Below are 22589 nucleotides of genomic sequence, written 5' to 3'. Positions count from 1 at the left end.
AGAAGTACTGCTTTTGGGGGACAGGAGACGGGCAGGTGTGGAGGACTCCCTGGTCCTGAATAGGGTAACTGTGCCCTTGAAGGACCAGGTGTGCAGCCTGGGAGTAATTTTGGACTCAGAGCTGTCCATGGAGGCACAGGTAAATTCTGTGCCCAGGGCAGCTGTTTACCAGCTCCATCTGGTATGCAGGCTGAGACCCTATCTGCCCACGGACTGTCTCGCCAGAGTGGTGCATGCTCTAGTTATCTCTTGCTTGGACTACAGTGGTACCTCGGGTTACATAAGCTTCAGGTTACATATGCTTCAGGTTACACACTCCACTAACCCAGAAATAGTGCTTTAGGTTAAGAACTTTGCTTCAGGATAAGAACAGAAATCGGGCTCTGGTGGTGCGGCAGCAGCAGGAGGCCCCGTTAGCTAAAGTGGAGCTTCAGGTTAAGAACAGTTTCAGGTTAAGAACGGACCTCTGGAACGAATTAAGTACTTAACCTGAGGTACCACTGTACTGCAATGCGCTCTATGTGGGGCTACCTTTGAAGGTAATCCAGAATGTGGCAGCTAGACTGGTGACTGGGAGCGGCCGCCAAGACCATATAACACCAGTTTTGAAAGACCTACATTGGCTCCCAGTATGTTTCCGAGCACAATTCAAAGTGTTGGTGCTGACCTTTAAAGCCCTAAATGGTCTCAGTCCAGTATCAGTGGTGTAGCGTGGGGGGTGCAGGGGGGGCCGGGCGCACCGGGCGCAACATCTGGGGGTTAGGATTAGGGGGCGCAAATCCACGGGTTAGGGGGCGCAAATCCACGGGTTAGGGGGCGCAAATCCACGGGTTAGGGGGCGCAAATTACTTGCCTTGCCCTGGGTGCTGACAACCCATGCTACGCCACTGTCCAGTATACCAGAAGGATTGTCTCCACCACCATTGTTCTGCCCAGACACTGAGGTCCAGTGCCGAGGGCCTTCTGGCAGTTCCCTCACTGTGAGAAGCCAAATTACAGGGAACCAGACAGAGGGCTTTCTTGGTAGTGGCACCCGCCCCGTGGAACACCCTCCCACCAGATGTCAAAGAGAAAAACAACTACCAGACTTTTAGAAGACATCTGAAGGCAGCCCTGTTTAGGGAAGCTTTTAATGTTTATTAGACTATTGTATTTTAATATTCTGTTGGAAGCTGCCCGGAGTGGCTGGGGAAACCCAGCCAGATGGGTGGGGTATAAATAATAAATTATTATTATTATTGTTATTATTAGAAGAACTCCCATCAGTCTTGGTCAGGCCAGAACAGTACCAATCACAGCGTTCTCTCTCTCTCTCTCTCTCTCTCTCTCTCTCTCTCTCTCTCTCTTTCTCATAGGATCTTAGACAGCAGGAGTGCCTGCCATTTCTGGGACTGTTTCTTTCTGCTGCTCCTATATTTGCAATCACTAACACTCATCCAAGTTTCCCTTTTGCACCTGTCGGCATACGCCAAAAAGGATGGGGAAATGAGAGAGCTCAGTTGGCAGAACACGAGGCTCTTAATTCCAGGGTTGTGGGTTCAAGCCCCAAGCTGAGCAAAATATTCCTGCTTTACAGGGGGGTTGGACTAGATGGCCCTTGCGGTCCCTTCCAACTCTGTGATTCTATGTACCGTGACCTTCAGAAGCAGCTCTGTTGAAATGAGGCCAAAAGGCCCATTGGCAATGACCAGCCTGGTGCTCCCAGAAAACTCAGAAGCAGATAGTGAGAAATGTAAACTCTGTCTCATTGTTCCATATTTAATATTTAAGAAGAAGACAGTGATATAAACAACCCCTGTACCTCACTCAGCCACAATCACGGTCAGTTATGAGTGGTATTTTCCCCCTTTGACGTATTTGCACATCTGATTGACCTTTTACAGCTGTATTCTCAAAAATTAACAAACATACAGTGGTACCTCGGGGTACAGACGCTTCATGTTACAGACTCCGCTAACCCAGAAATAGTACCTCGGGTTAAGAACTTTGCTTCAGGATGAGAACAGAAATCGTGCTGTGGCAGCGGGAGGCCCCATTAGCTAAAGTGGTGCTTCAGGTTAAGAACAGTTTCAGGTTAAGACCTCCACAACAAATTAAGATCTTAACCAGAGGTATCACTGTGAGGTTTTACAGCTGGTCTACCTCAAGGCATGCAGCTGAGTGAGTCCCTTCATTTGATGTGGTATGCTTTAAGAAATTGAACACTCTCTGTGTGTACATACGTATGCATCACTGTGGTGGGCATGTGTTCAAAATGTGGCAAACCAGCGCTTTTGTTGGCCCTCCTCCAAGGGGAGCCATGGACGGCTGCCCTAATGCCCTTTCTTGACAGCACCCCTGACCACTCGTCTCTTCCTGGGGCCTCTCCTCTCCAACTTTGGCTCTGAAAGGGATCCTCCATGCTGTAAGGTGATCTGGATGCACAGCTGCCTTCTCCAGCAATTAGAGGAGAGCAACTTGGGAAGTCAAAACAACTTGAGGAATTCTGTTTCACTAAAAATAGCTGCTGGAGAAACCCTGTGACTTGCCACTTCTTTGGCTGGGCATGGCAGGCCTCTGACCCTTTTTACTGCATGGCTCGTTCTTCTGTCAACCTCCCCCTCCCCACGTTCTACCAGATTCAGAGGGTTGTTCCTCTGGAGTGTTTTCCCAAGGCCACGGGAAACTGGGAGAAGGAGTTGTGTTATTTTTTTGTTTTGTTTTTGTGCCATTGTTCTTGAGGATTTTTTTAGCACATGCTAAACTCATAGGATTAATTCAGGATTTTTACTTCTGTAGAGCACTGGAACTCCTGGCCAGGAATAGCTTCTAAGGCACACAGCTCACAGCCCTTTCTTGGATTAAGGTAGGTGACACAGTGGTGGTGGGGAGGGGAGCGTTGTTTGGGTGAACTGGATCCAACTTTGAAAGAAAATAAAAAGCTGGTGCATCCAGGGAAGAACATGAAAAAGTATCATTGGTTTTCACACTGTTTATATAGGTTCTTTACAAGCTTCTATCTCCCCCTCGCATAATTCCCTTGTGGTTTAATTGGAATTGTTGTTGTTTAGTCGTTTAGTCATGTCCGACTCTTCGTGACCCCCTGGACCAGAGCACGCCAGGCACTTCTGTCTTCCACTGCCTCCTGCAGTTTGGTCAAACTCATGCTGGTAGCTTCGAGAACACTATCCAACCATCTCGTCCTCTGTCGTCCCCTTCTCCTTGTGCCCTCCATCTTTCCCAGCATCAGGGTCTTTTCCAGGGAGTCTTCTGTTCTCATGAGGTGGCCAAATTATTGGAGCCTCAGCTTCACGATCTGTCCTTCCAGTGAGCACTCAGGGCTGATTTCCTTCAGAATGCATAGGTTTGATCTTCTTGCAGTCCATGGGACTCTGAAGAGTCTCCTCCAGCACCATAATTCAAAAGCATCCATTCTTCGGCAATCAGCCTTCTTTATGGTCCAGCTCTCACTTCCATACATCACTACTGGGAAAACCATAGCTTTTACTATACGGACCTTTGTTGGCAAGGTGATGTCTCTACTTTTAATTGGAATTACAAAGAGGATAAGGATAGTCTGGTTGGGTCTGACCAGATCCTTCTTTCTACTGTGGCCTTGGGAAGCCAGCAAGGAGTGGGTGCTGGTGAATATCCCTCTCCTGCTGTTGCCCATTTGGAAAGCAGCATTCGGGATATACTGATTTTAAATATGGAGGGTCCATTTAACTCTCGTAGCTTGTGGCCAACTCTCTTCCCCCTCTGTGTTTTCCCCCAGAATCAATCTTTGCCAACCAGTGCTGGTGGAGGCTGATGGGAATTGTAGCCCAAAGCACCAGGAGGATGCCAAGTTAGCAAAGACTGCCCCAAATTCCCTCTAAGCTAGTGGCCATCTCTACCTTGAATTTCAATAACTGTACAGGTGAAGAAGTCCTTTCTTTGTCTGGCTTGAATCACCCACCCTTTATTCCACTTTTGACAGATCCTAAGTTCTTGCAGATTTGAGAGCCAGAGGGGAAAAGTCCTTGTAGCATAGCCATTTTCTCCACATCCACCGAGAAGCTCTCTCAGTGCTGTCCTGTCCCTCATTGCTGAAGCAGAGCATCTGCTTTACCTGCAGAAGGTCACAGCATCAGTCTCCAACATCTCCAGCTACAGATGGGAGAAAACCCTGCCTGAAACCCTGGAGAGCTGCCGCCAGTCAGTGTAGACAATACCAAGGGTCTGAGGCAGCATGAGGCAGCTTCCTGTGGTGCTATGCTGCCCGCCACTCCAAGTAAAATAAAAAGTTATTCAAACGCTTTCAAACTTTCCTTCTGGAGGAGGTTTCCCAACCACCTGATCATGTTTGGGTTGCATTGCTAGGTACATAAAGGATGTGGGACCCTGGCCCATGACACAGATTTTCACTAGATTTTCAAATGCTAATTTACAAATATAGATTCTCTTAAGATGATGGGCAGCTGAAGTCTCACCCCATCATTTTTCCCTGGTGCCCTTTTATGCAAAGTATTTTTTTAAAGCTTTCTTAAAAGGGGAGGGCAATGAGGCAAGATATCCTGGCCTTGGAGTGACAAATCTTTGCCTCCCTGCCCCTAAAAGAAAACACTTCTGTTTGTGCTGTAACATTTAACCGTCTTTGTTCCATGACTCTCTTACTGGAGACTCTCTAGTCTTCCAGACTCCTTGTGTTTGTCAACAACCCCGCCCTCTCCAGCAGCAAATGAAATGCAATCCTGAATTGGGGATGGCTTTGCTTGAATCATGGAATAACAGCAGAAAGGGATAGAATGGAAAATGTAGGGGTGATGGGGAGATTTGATCCCTGATGCCCTTTTTGCAGTGGTTTGTAGAATTTCTGTAAAATGTAAGATGAATCCATTCCTGACTACCATGACACCATGCATGGAAAATTCAGAAGTGCAGGGTAGTCACAGCCACACAACACACCCTTCTAAGATTAAGCAACCCTTTAATATTATGCAATAATATTATAATTAGGAATGCATTGCAGTTACCAGTACAGATGTCCACATGTTGCTACTATTTTCTCTGCAGTAGAATGGACAGTTTGGAAGTGCTCTGATATATTCTTTCAGAGTGGTGTAAGTCATGTTTTTCTTGAGGCCCTATTGTATGCAGCAGAACTTGCAGCCACTCTCCTGAAACTGAAGCACCTGGTGTTTTCACTGTTCCTGTGTGCTTTGGAGCACACAGAACAATCTGTGCTCTGTGTTCTTCCTGGGCTCCTTCTCCAGAGTGACCCTAGGAGCCAATAAGAGGCTAAATCACCTCCTTGATGATGATGATGATTTATTAAATATGCATACCATCCTTCATCTGAAGATCACAGGGTACTTAACAACATAGAAATACAAAACGAGAACACAAACTACATAAAAACAAGAACAAGAGCAAAAACAAAAACAAAAACTCCTCCCCTCCAATCAGCTCCAATTGGTTCCAATCAGCTCAAAGGGTGAGAAGATTTATTTCCAGAGGCTAAAAAACTCACTTTCCTGCTAATTGAGTGGCTGAAGGAAATTGGAGCCAGAAAGTCTGCTGGGACCCTGCTGCAGTAATAGCAATGGGTCTTCAACCCTGAACCACTGCTCCTTCAGCCACACATTAGTGGCAGAGCAGGGATTGGCAAGGTTTACCTTGCATGGGCTGATTCACTCAAGCAGAGATCCCTCCATGGGCCAGATTGCTCACGTGCGTGAGCGTGCGCACTTGTGATTTCCAGTGTCTGCGTCTGCGCAGACGTGATTTCCAGTGCTGCGGAAGCGAGTCCCCGCACCACACTGTGCTGGTTTAGCGCAGCACACTGGAACTCGCCGAGTGGGCAGCTTGGTTTTGGGGTGGCTCATGGGCCAGTTAAATGACCCCTGTGGGCTGCTTGTGGCCCATGGGCCTTAGGTTGCCAACCCCTGGTGGTAGAGCATCTGCTGTGTATGCAGAAGGTCTCAGATTCAATCCCCGTCATCTCCAGGTAGGGCTGCAATTTTCCTACCTGAAACCCTGAAGAACAGTTGCCTGCTGTGTGGACAATACTAAGTTTGCTGGATCAGAAGCCTGGCTTAGTATAAAGCATGTTCTTATATCACATCATCCTTAGCTGAGTTTGTTGTGGGAAGTGTGTGTGGAGAAGCATGTCAGCTTTCAGGAGAGAAAAAAATAGCTGTTGAGAGCAATCAGCTAGCACTCTCTGAAGTGCAATGTGCCATCTTTGCCACCACCTGTAAAGAGTGTCATTCTGATTCTTATCAAGGTGTCCCAAACAGAAAACACAATTTTATTTGTTCAGGTAGGTAGCCGTGTTGGACTGACACAGTCGAAATAAAAAAATAAAAAATTGTCCAGTAGCACCTTAGAGCCCAACTAGGTTTGTTCTGGGTATTTATTTATTTATTTTAAAAAATATTTGTTGTTATTATTATTTACTCTTATTTCTTGCCTTTGAAACCTGCCCTTCCCTGCAGGGCAGGAGCTCAGCCTAACCCTGCCCACCCTCTCAATTTTATCCTCCCCTAACAACCTTGCAATGTAGGTGAAGCTGAGAAGGAGCCATTAGCCCAAGGTCACCCAGTAAGCTTCCTAGCTGAGCAGAGATTTGATCCAGTGTCCTATCTCTTGCTCTTGTCTGATGCTCACACCATTTCATCATTCCTGGCTCTCACCTCCTGGTCCAACTTTGCTTGGTTCCAAAGGCTTTCAATAACAGGAAGAAAAACACCTATTCCCCACCCCAGATTTAGACATCTAAAAGTGGCTGTGTTAATGATTGAAAGACTATTTGGCACTAAAATATGTGTTATAAACTCTCTCTCTTTGTTATTGTACCGAGTACAATGGCTCTTCTCCAAATTCAGGGTGACAAGTGAGGGCTGCAAAAGAATGTTGCAGTGCAAAGTTTTGCTGTTTATGATTCTAGCTCCTCTGTTCTGCTTTTTTTTTTCAGTTTTCCATGTCCCCTGCCCCACAGTGGCCAGTGTAGGGTTACCGTATTTTAAAGAGGAAAAAAGAGAGGATACATTTGCTGATATCTGCTTTTAACTATGGAACTCTATGATGACTATTTTACATATCCATGAAAAAGAGGGCATGTCCTGGATAAAGAGGTCAACCCTACTTCATAGAATCATAAAAATGTAGAATTAAAAGTGACCACAAGGGTCATCTGGTCCAACCCTCTGCAATGCAGGAATCTTTTGCCCAACATGGGACTCAAAACCATGGCCCTTGAGATTATGCTCTACCGACTGTCCTACTCTGTGGCCATAGAGCATGCTCAGTTCCCATTGGGCTGTTTTGGAGTTGCCTTCTAAAGATTTTCTGTGTTTCTGCTAACTTAAGGGTTTCACCAAGCCTTCTTACACCTTGAGTAAGGGAGACATTAAATAAACGTATAACAGAACACATGGTATGGTGAAAGGGGGTAGAGAAAAGTTTTTTTTCTCCTTCTCTCATTGCACTAGAAGATAGAGCCACCCAATGAAGAGGAATGTTGGAAGATTCATAACAGACAAAAGGAAGGCCTTCTTCACATAGCGCATTGTTGTACCACACAGCAAGAGACAGTGATGGCCACCAACCTGGGTGGCTTTTAAAGAGAATTAGACAAATCCATGGAGTAGAAGGCTCTCCATGGCTGCTAGCCCCAATCCGTATATTACACCTTCACTGTTGGAATGGGCGAATGAATACCAGTTGCTGAGGATTACAAGTGGGGAGAGTCCTGCTTCAGGGCTTTCCATGGGCATCTGTTGGCCACTGTGAGAAGAGGGTGCTAGACCAGATGGGCCCCCTTTTGGCTTGATCCAGTACGGCTCTTCTTACAGTCTATTGTGCATTGGCAAATGCCCTTTTGGCTACAAAAGGACTGATATGTTGAGACCTGAGATAAGTATTGGAATATAAGACTATGATACTCGTATCTCAACTTTCTAACATTATGGAACTCAAAGTAGTGTCCCACTGGGTTCCTGGGTGATCTCCTATCCAGGCATTGACCAGACCGAGGTGGCTGTATCCAACCATTCCTGGAATTAGACCCTTAATAAAACCATACCAAAATATGTGCCTTTGTGATCTGCAGAAAACCATGCTCCAGATATGGAAATGTTCTGGGAGTGCTAAATATTTTAAAAAGAAAAGAAAAAAAGAAAAAAAGAAAAAAGCAAGCAGACTGAAAGGGCTTGTGGTGGCTGACATCTTATGCAGCTCTGCTGTGGTCTATGAATTAATTGCTGCCTAGCTCCAGACAGCTCCAGAAGGCAAATGTTTCCTGCTCATTAAATTCTGTCTGTGACATTGTGCCTGGGTCAGACTATTGGGGGTTCTGACTTTCATACAGCAAATGGGGCAATGAAGCAGAAAGACCCCATTGATTGTGATTGGCCAGGAGATGGATGACATCAGCTGGGAACATCCACACCTCCTTATCATTATCCAACACTCTTAAAATGCTGGTGCTTCCTGAAAGGCTGGGAAGGGACAGAGCAGGAAGGGTTGGGTAGTGCGAGCATATATCCTATGCACATGTAGCCAGCCATTAATTAGATCTGATTCTAGCTCTTGCCTGCAAAGCTTGTGACCCATTAAACAATTCACCAACCACATGTGGTTCCTCTTGTTTCTGGCAGACTGCAGGGCTCATTGACTGGGCTACATTCAACTAGCAGTGCAGGTCAGTGTAGGAGAGCTACAGTTCCACTCAAGTCTTGCTTGCGGGCTTAAAATAGGCATCAGGTCTGCTGTGAGAACAGGACGCTGGATGAGGTGAGCCGCTGGGCTTGACCTTGCAGCCATGGCCAGAGGAAGCAATGTTTCTGAATAGCCATTGCTGGAAACCACAGGAGGAGAGACTTGGTTTTGTGTTCAGATCCTGCTTTCGGGCTTCCCATGGGGGCATCTGGTTGGCCACTGTGAGAACAGGATGCTGGACTAGATGAGCCACTGGCCTGATCCAGTAGGCTTTCCTTATGTTCTTGTGCGCTTACCTCTTTTGAGGGGCCACTACTTACAACCCTTCTCCACTGATGCAAAAATCTGAGGCATGTGTATAATTTCTGATACACATTCTTAAAACTCAAGCTGGGAAACCTTCAAAAGAACTATTGAGATATGAATTGCATGAGTTTGGAGCATTCCTAGTGTCCTCTAGTAGCAACCCACATCGTTCCCTCTCTAAGGCTGCAATTATTAATCTGTTTTAATCTTCTTCTTTTGAAGTTCGCATCAATTAATAAGACACCTCCAGTTAATCAGGTGACACTGTTTAACATAAAAGGTGATTATTCTTAGTATAAGTAGCTGGAGACATTAGATGCCATTTCAGATGAGGTCTTCTCCCTTCACTCTTCTGCAGGCGGGATGGCCTCTTTTTAGGGCAACATGTAAAGACAAACCATTAAAAAGTGTTATTCCCTCCCCTTCAACCTCCTCATTGTTTCAGTGTGTGAAATGTATGCATACTGAACCAGATAAAGATTGCTTCCGTCAGATAACAAGGCAGCTGTCATCTATCAGATAGCTCAACTGGTAGAGCATGAGACCCCTTAATCTCAGGGTTGTGGGTTTGAGGACCACATTGGGTGCAAGATTCCTGCCTTGCGATGGGTTGGACTAGATGACCCTTGTGGCACCTACCAACTCTGCAATTCTATGATCCTACCTACCTACCTACCTACCTACCTACCTACCTTCAGTGCTATATTTCTAGAAAAAGAGGTGTCAGAACTCACCATGAACACCTCCCTTGTTCTCTTATAATGGCAATGATGCCCAACTGAGAGGTGCTGGCATTGTGTTCCAGTGAGTTCCAGCTTTTTTAAAAAACCTCTGCAGCTACCTATATATCATATAGTTATGTGGATCAGCCCACATAAGCAGACATTGTCTGCTGTCCTAGGTGCTGACTGTGAATGGGCAACTTAATGGATCCAGCTGCTCTCCCTTCTTATGATCCATTATCCTTAAACCAAACTTGGACTGGACAGTCCATAAAATAGAGGATTGCATTCTGCAAAGTAGGACACATGCCCATTATTGGAGACGGGCATCAGAGTAGATTGAGAACGGGGAACCTCAGGCCTGCAGGCTATCTCTATCTGGCCCTTCAAACTTGCCCCAAGTCACCCCTCATCTCTACAACCCACTCTCTGGTCTTGCTTTTCATCCCAAGTGCTTTTGCCAGGCTGGACTGTGTCCTTGAACTCTGATCATGCCTTTTGCTTGCCTGCATGGAGGGCAGAAAGGGTTGTGTGAGCATGGGCAGAAAGCAGCCTACTGAACAAAGGTATAATTCACATTAGTTGCCCTGCCCACTTTTGCATCCATCCCCACTTGTCACTGGCATATGGCCCCCAGAAGGTCACCTGGAGAGGAATGTGGCCCTCAGTTTGAAAAAAAAGCTTTCACACCCCTGGGATTAATTGAAGATTTCTGTTTTAGGCATAAAGTGATTTATTGACTGACTCCAGAATATCAGCCAAGAGAAGCTCAGCATGCAGTCAAATCCAGTCAAAATTTGCATTTTAAGTTTTGCAATGCAAGACTTTGAGTGGAGGACGCAGCTCTGCCTCCTCCAAAATGCACGTTCAGTGACACCAAAGGTAATCATCACTTTTCTTTTCCTCTTTAAGAAAATGCTCAACATCCTTCTTGGGGAGTTATTTGGCATTTAAGATGAAGATGATGTTACCTTTGGAAGCCATTCATTATGGCTGAACACCAAGATGTGTGTCCAGGATTGGAGAACTTGCTCAACTCATCAAAGTCACACACACACACACACACACACACACACACACCCCACTTAAAGAATTTTAAAACCCAGATTTTTCATAATTTGTTTACGGCTAAAGGCGTGGACAATACATAACCTATGGATTCTTTTCACCCAGGTGACTTGGCAAGTCCTACCATTCTGTTGGATGGGGACTTACCTGAGGGGGAAAGGATGGCAAACACTATTCCCCCCTTTCTTAATTAGGAAGAAGAATTCACAAGCAGTGGGAGAACAAGTGTTGTGGATACTTATCCTCATGGTTCTTTCCTTGGTAGACCTTTCCAACTCCTCTGTTCAGCTTTGGTTCTGTTGGCTTCAGGGGCTGCATGACATCAAGAGTCAGCACAGCCAGGCATTTCCTGGGGGCTGCTAACAAGAGCCTCCTGAGACTGGGCCTCCTCTTCACCACTGCAGCCTCCTTGCTTCACCCTCCTCTTGCTCTTGCCCAGGTAACAGGAGCAGTGATGTTGAGGAGCCAGAGATGTCTCAGCTCTCTTGCTCATTGGCTCTCTAACTGGCAAGCAAGCAGGAGGCTGCAATGGTGAGGAAGAGGTGGGGCAGTGGATGGCGACAATGGAAGTGAACTGGGAGCCTCACTGAGGAAGGGGGCTCCCATGGAGGGTGTCTTGCCTGAGCAGCCACCAAAAGCTGGAGCTGTTTGCATTTTCTGCAGCTGTAAGATGAAAACTTGATGAAGGTGAAAAGGGATGGGTAAAAAGGAAGATGTGAAGGTCCACAATTCCAGCATGGGTCTCATCAAAGCCCAATTCAAAAAAGTGGTCCTAGAATTTCTTCCCCCTTCCCATGGTGTAAATCTACCCTCTGGTTTAGTGAATGTTTAAATCCACACAGGGTGGTTGCAGCTGAAAATTAAAGGCATTAATGCCTTCCAGATATTGAGCTAAGCAGCTGGGTGCAGGTGGTGTGATATTTTGCCCTTTTCACCCACTGTGAAATAACAGCATGATCCTAGGCATATCTATTTGGAAGTAAGCTCCATGGTGTGTAATGGGACTTACCACCAGTCCAGCATGCCCAATAGGATTGCTGTCTTGGATTCTTTACTTCTGCTGTCCCAGGGAAGTAAAATTCTGCCTTCCCTAACAGAGGCCAACCCTCTCTTAGAGGCCAGCCCTTTATTGGAAGGTGTCCTTGGTTGGAAGAGATGCTGGGTTGAAGTCTGCCTTAAAGATCAAGAAGGGAGGGCAAGGCAGCCCTTGGAAGTTGCTCCACATCCAGAACCTGGAGAGCAGGCACACAGGTCATAGGTTTCCCTATGGAGGAGCATTGCGTTGCTATGCAAATTTCATATGCAAATTTCATGCAAATTCAAAACCTTCTTTTATTACGCATTTGCTCTCCTTTCTTTTTTGGCCACGCAGAAGCAGCCCCCGCCCATCCCTCTTTTACTCCAAACCCAACAGGTAGCGCCTCTCTCTCCACCTGGGGAACAGCTTTGCCCATAGCTATTCTCCCTACCTGAACATACAATTTGTTGAGCGACTCTCCTGTGTCTGAAAAGAAACCCTGCAAGTTTTATCCACGCCCCTCTCTGCAGTGTAATGACCCCCCCCCTTCGTTTCTTCCAACACCTCCCTAGACTTTTACAAGAATCGTGTGTGTAGGAGCGGGGGGAGGCAGGGAAATTGCACGCTCCCTCCCCCAAGCGGCAACCCCACCGCCCTTCGCTTGAGTGGGGAGAACAAGAGAGGTGTGTGTAATTCTCTGCCTGCCAGTAGCATCTGGGGGGTGGGGGTGGGGGTGGGCTGGAGCTATTAGGAGTGGTGGTCCCCTCCTCCTCCTCCTCCTCTCCTGCTGCCTGGGAAAGGTGGAAGGAGGAGAGGGAATCTCTGGCGGGAGAGAGAGAGGCAGCAAACTGCTTTTGTCTCTTGCAAACCTCCCAGCCAAGGCGAGGGAGAATCCTGCGGATGTCCAGGGGACCCCCCTCGCTTTCACTGCCCCCCTTTCTCCTGTACTAGGCAGGAGGGGGGAGAGAGACAGCACCAGCCAGCAGGTTCAATACAGTCTTTGGCAGTGGTGGTGGGCTTTAAGAACCCTCCTGCACCAGGAAAAAGCACGAGGAGCCATCAAGATTTCCTCCTGATTCTTCCTTTCTTCCCCTCTTTCCCTTCTCTTCTTCCCCCCGTCCCCTTCCTTTTTTATTTATTATTTTTTAAGAAAAATACGTTTTGCTTTTAGGAGTTCCTCCTCTCTCCAACCCCCTCTTCGTTTACCCACAAAAGAAAGGTGGGGGGAAAAGAAGGCGCTCTCATCGCTCGGTCCACATATCTCCATCCACTGCCTGCATTTTCTGGAAGTCCAGTCGGATTGTCCACACGAGGTCTCTTGGGGGGATTTTACAACCAAACTGGGATCTATGAGCGGGAAGGTGATCAAGTCAAAGGAAGAGAAAGATGCATCTAAAGGTAAGGGGCCCGGCCAGGTGTGTGCGTGTGTGCGTGTGTCTCTCTCTGTGTTTTGCCGACCCCTTCTCCTCCTCTTCCTCCTGCATTCTCCACAGCCCCCCACCCCGCGCAACACTCCTTTGTCTATACACCCCCCTCCTCTCCAGAATTTCCTTTGTCTCTCTTTCTGCCTTTCCCTTTCCGTACTGAGCTCTGGGAAGAAAGAACGGGAGGGGGAGAATAAATGGGGACAACGGAAGCCTCTTTCCTATCTCCCCCCAGTTCACCTGCTTTAAGGCATTATTTTATTTTATTTTGCCTGGGTGGGTGGGGGCTGGCTTCCCAAGGTGTTTGGGTTTGACAGGTCCTCTTCTACCTCCCTCTTTCCAGCATTGTGAAGGGCGGGAAAACCACATTTGGGGGTGGAGGTAGACCTTTTCTAATGCTGCAGTGTCTTCCTTGGCGCTGACAGTTGGGGTGCCTTCCTTTGTGTGCGAGCGCCGCGGGGAGAGGCAGCATGTGCCTCGCCGGCTCCCGTGTTCTGCAACAGATCTGGAGGTACCAGGAAGTGTGGGAATATCAAGCCCGCATAGTACACCCTCCTTTATTTCTTTATAATTATCATCTTGGTGGTAGCAATTGGGGCTGGGGCTGTAGCCTGATATATGTTGGGCGTGTGGTGTGTGTGTGTTTGCGCGTATGCGCGCAAGGGAAACGTGCTATTCCCCCCTCCTCCTGGGGTGGGTAGTAGCAGCGAACATAGCCGGCGATGCTCACTCATGCGGTGCTTGGCAAAAGTCAGAAGTCTTCACACGCGTCTCTCTCGCCCTGTTACTCCCCCCCCCCCGCCAAACAACATTCCCAGGGATCTTCAGAGGTGCCACAGATGGAGGAGAGACATGGGGTACCACCACTCCTCCCCCCGGCAACTCTATGCAAAAGAGGCCGTTTAACTACCTGGTGTTGGAGCCCATCTACTAGCACATCTGTCCGTGTGGGTTATTCCAGCCCATATTGGAGAGGAAACAATAGGATATTATGGTCATAGCCCCTTTCAGGCCAGGTGGCCTGGGCGTTTAGATACAGCCCTTGCAAAGAAGCGGGGGACAGGGGTGGGAGGCTGGTGGTGCGGCGTGGTGGGGGGCTTCTTGAAAATTGTCCACCGAAGGTTGCATGTGTCCGAAAGAGGACATGTGATGCTTTGCATCTTATCTTCCCTCTCTCAGCCACTCCCCAAACCCACACAGACTTTCAAGCTTTCCCCCATGCAAGGGACTGGATTGCTTTTCTTCTTCTTTTGAATGCATAACAATTGCCATGGTGACAAAATAGAGTTGGGGCGGGGGGCGGGGACAGGAATGGAGATGAGAACTGTAAGAGGTTAGCGCCAGCGGATTACTTTCATAGACAGCCCCACTAGCACGGAAGGTAGACCAAAGCTCTTCGTGGGCTGGGCCTGGGAGAGAGCAGGGAAAATCGGAATGAGGAGTGCGCGCGCGCGCGTATTACCTCTGTGTGTATGTGTGTGTTGTGGGGAAGAGTAGCGAGCGATGCTTCCCAAACAATCCGTTCCACGCGCACGAGGTTGGTGCAAAGGTGTCCATTGCCATCTCACTTGCTATATTTAACCTTACTAAATTTAACATGCACACACACACACACACACACACACACACACGTTTGGTGCACCAGCCTCTAATCCCTCCTATTATATACAGCGCGCGCTCACGGGCACGCGCGAGCTCCCGGAGCTTTGTAAATTTAGGTTCTTGAAATGAGACATCTCCAGGCTGGGGATTTTTATTATGATTTTATCCGGGTGTGCTACTGATTCTGCAGCAGTTTGTACGTGCATGACCCTGCCTGCACCCGAGTGACCAGGAGCCAGCGGTTCACACGCACATACCTCGAAAAATAAACAAATTAGGGCCTAATGAAAATCGTTCGCATCTCAGGCTACACAGCATGGTTATGCCAAAAACCCTTTGTGGGTTGTGGTGGCTAAACTGTTGTATTCCCACTAGCCTCTGCCTGGACTCAAGATCTGCCTCCATTCCCCACTCCTCATTTAGTCTAAGTGGTTTGCGGACAAACAGATTGGTGTTGAGCATTATAGGCGACATCTATTTTGGGGGAGGAGAGGCATTATAAAGTTACCGTTTGGCCAGATGTCGTTGTTCAGTGAAGATGAATACAGAGATGAGTGTGCGTTTTAAATCAACATACAACCTTATTGTGAGTGGAGACTCTATTCCTACGTTCCCGAAACAGCTTGAACAAGTTGTCTTGCGGGACGAGGGTGTTGATTTTAGATGCATCCTCCCTTTGTAACGTTTCTAGTTCCAGCTGTACAATTTGACCCCCCCCCTGTTAATTCAGTATCAATGTATGCCGTACTTTTGATATCTGTTTCTAGCTCCTTTTGCTCTGGAGAGCCGAGTATGTGCATGGTGGGGCTGATTTATCTAACTGTCCGCGTGATGTTTTCTGGCCAGCCTTTACCACCCCCAATTTGTCTGGTATTCTTTTTATCTTCTTCCTTGTATCAGTTGTTAGAATGATTCTTCCCGGAGTTTTCACGGGTGAAACAATGCCCTTCTAGGTTCCTCCTGCCCACTGTTCGTCATACACAGAGTAAAGTCATTGAAATCTATGGACGTGATTAACTCCGTTAATTTTAATTTGTCTGCTCTGAGTAGAACTCAGCTGAAGTCAGCCCTGTGTTGACCAGACTTTTCAGACCTGATTTGCTGCTGCTGCTGTTGCTGTTGCTGTTGCTGTTGCTGTTGCTGTTGTTGTTGTTGTTGTTGTTGTTGTTGTTGTTGTTATTTCTTGCTGTTTAACATTCATTGCACGGACCCAGTCATGGCTGTTTTTGGAAGCAATGCATGTAGTTGGGGACTTGCTAGGGGGCTGGGTTGTTGATTATTCCTTCTTGCCTTTTTCAAGAATTTTGGTTCTACTGTAGACCCCAGATAAACTCTCCCTCCCCTGTATATTATTTCCTGTGCTGGGCAGACCGGTTTGCTGCATGACATAATCACCATTATGAACGTTACTCAGTGCCCTTAAATATAAATTTCTTAACATTTCAGCACATGCTCCTTAATAAACCCAGTCCTGTGGTCCTTAAAGCGTGAACTGCAACATGCTGTGCACCTAATGCACCTAATCATCCCAAAGGGTTGACTGCACATAGTATGACAATTTCCAGACAGACTCCATCAAAACAAAGTCAAACAGTATGAAAAGTTAGTAGGAATGCTTCAGCAAATACAACAGTGCATCACTTCTCCAGACGTCACCACCATCTGCTGGACGTCTGGCAGCTGCATGTCTGAAAATGATTTTGCACAGAAAAGTGTTGCACTTGAAGTGATGTGTGGTTATGTCTGTGGTGTTATATATTTATAGTGGCCTATTCACACATTCGGCCAGTCATGGCTTGATGTCAGTGTTGGGTGGAGCTTTACTGGGCTCGACTTAGAAGTGCCTTCCTTAAGATGAACTAACTCAGGACAGGCATATTCTGAGCTCCGAATCTCATCTCTCTCCCTCTCCTGACGGGTTCATAGGAAATGGCAATGACATCTTGAGGCATTACTTTGGAAGAGTTAGTGTGCTGTGGTGTGATTAGAGTGCCAGACTGGGACGTGGGAGACCAGGGTTCGAATCCATACTTGGCTATGAAGCTCACTGGGTGGGTTTAGGTCAGTCACTGTCTCTCAGCCTGACAGGGGTGTTGTGAGGAGAAGGAGAGGAGGAGTACCATGTGTGCCCCTTGAGCTGCTTGGAGGGGAAAGTGGGATATAAATGCAATAATAAATAGATAACAAACAAGCAAGCAAAGCTGCTCTCCATATAGGCATGACCATGATGGATGGGGGGGCCTCCTTATCCCAACCCTTCATGCCTCCCCCAATTTGTTTGCCCCAAAATTATCTTTCCTTATTGACTAGCAATGAGTAGAGTGGTGGCTGAGGTTTCCATTACCACAAGAGCATTCCCTAAACCCATGGGAAATGAAATCAAGGTCCCAGGAGCCCTAGGAAACTGTGTTTCCCAGGGGACCTGGCCCTTGTAATGCTACCGTGACCTAATGAAGGCCCCAGAAGCAGCCCTTCTCCTCACTGCCACCTCATCCTGGTAAGTTTCAGTGGGAAAGGTAATGGTAGTGCCCAGGGCAAAAGTAATTAATGAGTTAAGGATCAAAGTTCTGTAGGAGAGCATCTGCTTGGCATGCAGAATGTCCCAGGATCAGTTCCTCACCATCTCCAGGCAGGGCTGAAACTTTGGAGTGTTGACAATGCTGAGCTAGTTGGACCAGCCATCTGATTTGGCATCTTGTTTTTATTCATTTAGTTCACAACATTTCTATACTGATCAGTTGCAATAATACTTTGAAGCAGTATAAGGCTTGTTACTAGCTGAACCCAAACTTTGGAGATTCGTAAGATCTATTCAGTCATCCTCTCCACTGCTCCATCCCCATATTAGTATGACATAAGAAGGAGAGCAGGAGATGAACCCATTGGCCTCATCCCCTCCCTGTAGTTCCTGCAGCCCCCACTCACATCTGGAGGCTGAACATCTGCTGCAGGAAGCCTCACATTCTATTTATTCACTGAAAGCATTTTAAAAATGTCTTCAATCTGAAACAGAAATGAGGAACATCTGTGGGACTCCAACTTCCATCAACCTCAAGCACCATGGCCAATGTTCAGGGTGATGGCATGGAGGGCCAGAGGTTAGGCATCCTTGATCTACAATGGATAATAGGCTGGCATGCAGGAGACACAAAAGAAACTCATCTTTCCCAACCTATTTCCCAGCTACTATTCCCAGAGTGGTTTAACAGCCAGTCTCTCTTCACAGGGAATTGTAGCTCTCTGAGGGGAATGAGGGTCTCTTAGCAATCCTCAGTGCCTTACAACTCCCAAACTTCTTTGGGGGAACCCATGATTGTTTGAAGTGGTACCATAGTGCTTTAAAAGTATGGTGTGAATGTGGCCTCAGTCTCTCATTTTCCGAATCCTTGCTTCAGTTCTTCACATTTCCGCAGTAAAACCCCTCATGAAAATTCACCAACATTTTCATGTGGATTTATCCTAATATGAACAATTTTTAAAATGTAGTTTAGATTAATATGCACATTTTTTTCCAGACAATTGTCCCTAATATAATGCATTTTGTATGTTTTCACCAATGTATATGTCTGTATGCACTCTTTCCCCTGGAATGCACATTTTTGTTCTTGTTGGTTGTTCAGAGAAGTGTGAATTTAGAGGGATAATTGGGTTTCAGTTTGCTGATTTGTTCAGGTAGTTTCTCACTGAAGTGCAAATCCCAATTGCTTATTTCAGAGTCCTGTGCTTCTGAACTTATGAGTAAGCCTCTATTGAACTCATTGGGACTTACTTCTAAAGATTCCTAGAATCATCAAATTGTAGAGTTGGAAGGTACCTGGAGGGTCATCTAGTCCAACCCTTTGTAATGCAGGAATCCCAGCTGAAACATCCATGACAGGTGCCATGCAATCTCTGCTTTAAAAGCTCTAAGGAAGGAGAGTCCACCACCTTCAGAGGGAGTCTGTTCCAATGTTGAACAACTCTTACTGTCAGAAAGTTCTTCCAGATGTTTGTTGGAATCTTTTTTCTTGAATCCATTGGTACACATCCTACCTTCCAGAGTAGGAGAAAACATGAATTCTCATGTAACAGAGGCACATTGTTAATGCCTCCATCATCACTTTACCTGCCTCTGGAAATAGTTGAGACTCACTATTGCAGTATCATGCAAGTATCTTGCAGTATCATACCAACATATGGCTCTCAACCACTAGCAAATTTTTTAAAAAATATCTCACATTTTCTCCACAAAACTCAAGGTGATGTGCATGATTCTCTCACTTCTCATTTAAATCCCACAATTGCCCTGTGAAGTGGGTTCGGCTGAGAAGCAGTGATTGGTCCAAAGTCACCCAGTGAGCTTCATGGGTGAGAGGGGATTGAGTATTAGAGATAGTGGCAAAATAGAGACCACTGAATGTCCCCTTGCTCATTCAGAGCCCTGTTCGGCAAGAAGCAATATGAGAAGGCAAACCCTCCCAAGACATCATGCTTTGAAAAGATTTCAAAAGTGGCAAACAATTGCTTCCTCATTTCTCCAGTGCTAACATTATTCTTTGCTTCTCTCTAGGGGCGTTTGAGTTCTGAGATTCTCATTCTGGCCACGTGAAGCAGTCTGCCCTTGTGCCTATTTTCAGCCACGTGGTATAAATTCAGTTGGCTTCGCCCTACAGCTGGGCATGCTGTGTGGCACCAGCATTAAACTCTTATTTCAAAAATCATGAACAACACTCCCAAACTGGGATGCATTAAGCAGAGCAACTCGTTCCTCAAAACCTGTGGGGATTTGGGTTCAGGTTTCTTGGGTATACTGCACATCATGCCAGACTGCATTTGAAACTGAGGGAACTTCCAAAAGCATTTTTTGGATGTGCCATGGAATGAGGACAGCCTGCTTTTTTGAAGAAAAGTTTTCCAATACCCCTGTACAAATGCCCATTCTAAATTTGCTCTTTGGCACCCAGCCTTTTGAGTTCTAATGAAGAAAAGTACTATGTCCCTCCCTGTTAGTGAAATTTGCTGTCTTCTCCTGAGGGATTGCTCACTCAGTAGAGTATGAGACTATTGATCTCAGGGTTGTGGGTGCGAGCCTTACATTGAGCAAAAAATTCCTGCATTGCAGGGGGTTGGACTAGATGACCCCCGTGGTCCCTTCCAACTCTACAGTTCTATGATTCTATGAACCTTGCCCCACCCTCCCAGAACAGGAGAGATAGCCATATGCTTTGTTGGGTTTTAACGGGAACCCAACTTGCCCTTCCCAGACTAAAAGAAGAAGTGAAAAGCAGCTCTCTTTTGAAATTCACACCTCTAATTTTTGCATGGCAGTTCTCTAGCCGAAGAATGCACATCAAAATGCAGAGGTCACAGTAGTGCTCATTGGATCTGTTTGTACCCTAAATAGGCAAAGCGGGACCCTCCGGGTGGCTCAGCAATAAAACTGCTAGTATATTTGCCAAGCTAAGCAGGGACAAGTATGGTTTCAAATTGGACGGTGGGACCATGTGTTGAGATTCCTGCATTGCAGGGGGTTGGACTTAATGGCCGTGGGGTCTCTTCCAATGCTGCAGTTCTTTGATTTGGGGGTAGTTTTTCATGGTACTAAGTTCTGCTTCATCTGAAAGTTCTGTTTCAACTGAAAGCTTTTCAAAGTTACACAGACCGTTTAGGATATCTTAATGTCTGCTGGTTGCACTGCTAGACCTGACATAATCAGCATTTGTAAAACCTCATTATACAGCCTCATTTGGTAAAGCAAAGAGACAGAAGTAAATTTTTTTGTCTAGCCTGTATGGCTAAGGGGATCCAACAGCATATTAGCTTCAGTACAGAGAGCTCCAGGAAGACGTGGCAGATATTTTAAAGAGCATTGCAACTGAGGCTGTGTTCTTTGAACTTCAAACATCACAGGCAGGCTTAGAGCAAGGAGATAAACCCACATTATCAATTTATGGGATGAACATACCCTTCAAAGGGGCAGGCAGCCTCGTAACCATTTCAATCAGGTTCTCTCCTCTGCCTCAACCCCCCCGCCCCCGCCACCAACAATATTTTCATGGCAATGGACAGGTGTTATTTATTTGTGTATGTATTTGAGCGAGCTCTATTTTGCTTTGTGTCAAAAGACCTCGGGGCGGGCAAGGTTTAAAATGTAAAAATGAAAGCAAGGTGTCAATCACTCTGAATATTTTGACACCATAGGTCAAAGATTGTGTTACCCATAAGCCTGACAGAGGAGGAATAACTTCAGCTGGCCCCCCAAAATAGCTAGTGTTGGTGCCAGCTGAACTTTGGGGTATAGAGCAGACTGTTTCAAATCTGAGAAGGCCCTGCCTGTAAGTCTTGTAAATTCTAAATCTATGTGTGCCTTGCACAAAGTTAGCTCCACTAACAGAGTCTCCTTAGCTTACTATGGAGCCTGGGAAGGGATGTATGGGGTGCCATGTCGTTTGGGTAGATGGATCCTAAGCCATGGAGGGCTTTATCAATCAAAACTAAAGATTTGGAACTGGGGCTGTTGACAAGATGGCAAAAGGTGAAATACCACAATTCTATGATCGTGCGCCATCAGGTCCATGAAGACATGCTCATTGTATTTTGCAGCAGCTGCAGCCTTCAGGCCATATTCAAGGGCAGCTCCACATAGAGTGAATTACAGTAGTCCAAACAGTAAGTTTAGCTATGGCTAGGCTAGCCTTGCCGCAGCTGGACCTAGGAACAGGAACTCTGTGCCACTGAGGTAACTTAGGCCTCCAGCAACAAATTAGAATCTCATGTCCTCCAACATTTCTCCAATGATAATAGGAACATCCCATTCCATAATGATAATTTTGCTATTTATACCCCACACATCTTACTGGGTTGCCGCAGCCACTTCTCCAGAAGAGGGCACCTTCATAATTTCCACCCCTGGGGGTTGGCCATCCATGATGCCCCCATTTTGTCAGGCTTCATCAAGACCAGTTTAAGAAAGGCAGCATGAGCCATTGCTGAAGACGATTGTGAACAGAAGTACATATTATGTAGCAGATGCAGGTGCACCCGTTTGTGTCCTAAGAAAAGCAAGGTATTATGACCTGGATTAAATTCTGCAAACCGGGCAAGGTTGCTTTGTGTGTTTTGTGAAAGCATGGTGACTGGCAAGACTAGTATGGAGGCAGGAGAGAATGTGTGGGTGGGCTTACAGCGAGTGCTTGTTTTTGGCCATCTTTAACCCATATTTTTTTGCACTTGGGCTCCAACTTGAGAACCAATTCTGGCTTGGGGAGAGATGGACTTGGTAGGATGCTGAAAGGGGAGAACTGGCAGGTGTGGATAGAGTTAAGAAGTACTTCTCCCCCTTTTGTAATGCTAGAACTGAGATCAGTCCAATGAAACTGAGTGTTGGAGGATTCAGGACAAAGAAAGCACTTCACAAAGCAGCATAGTTAAACTACCTCCTGCAAGACGTAGTGAAGTCCACCAACGTGGATGGCTTTAAAAGAAGTTTAGATAAATTCATGGATTTTTAAGGCTCTCAGTGGCTACCATCCATGATAAGCTGTATCATGCCTACATCCGAATTCAACACCCTGTTCTGCTGTGACCCCTGATTCTATCTTAATTTCCAACCAATTTACATTTTTGCTCACTTGCCAGTCTTTGTGGCTTTTATTTGAATGACATGTTCTCAGAGACTGTGACTGACGCTTAATGGGCCATGCTTAATGATGTCACTGGGGCCACTCCTTGTGATACCACTGTAGGCCACTCCTAGGTCTCAGGTTTGGACCCTAAAATCTCAGGGTC

The 22589-nt window shown here is 46.4% G+C and overlaps 1 protein-coding gene across 6 annotated transcripts in view; it reads left to right on the top strand.

The window, feature by feature from the left end:
* Nucleotides 1–2692: 2692 nt before the first annotated feature.
* The window catches only part of FGF13 (fibroblast growth factor 13), a 240671-nt gene continuing 220774 nt past the window's right edge, over nt 2693–22589 (top strand). For 3 of the 6 annotated variants that reach the window (XM_081848317.1, XM_081848314.1, XM_081848311.1), the window contains exons 1-2: nt 2693–2849; nt 12971–13194. In XM_081848317.1, the coding sequence (XP_081704443.1) occupies nt 13146–13194 (49 nt within the window). In that variant the 5' untranslated portion in view covers nt 2693–2849; nt 12971–13145. Of the gene's footprint in view, nt 2850–12387; nt 12484–12583; nt 13195–22589 lie in introns of those variants that run through there. The other 3 variants (XM_081848313.1, XM_081848316.1, XM_081848312.1) reach the window with 3 other exon arrangements.

This window comes from Podarcis erhardii (assembly GCF_964252035.2).
Source record: "Podarcis erhardii genome assembly, chromosome: Z".
Taxonomy (NCBI): Eukaryota; Metazoa; Chordata; class Lepidosauria; order Squamata; family Lacertidae; genus Podarcis; species Podarcis erhardii.
Note: the sequence above shows the minus strand (reverse complement) of the source record. Positions and strands in the feature narration are given on the sequence as shown.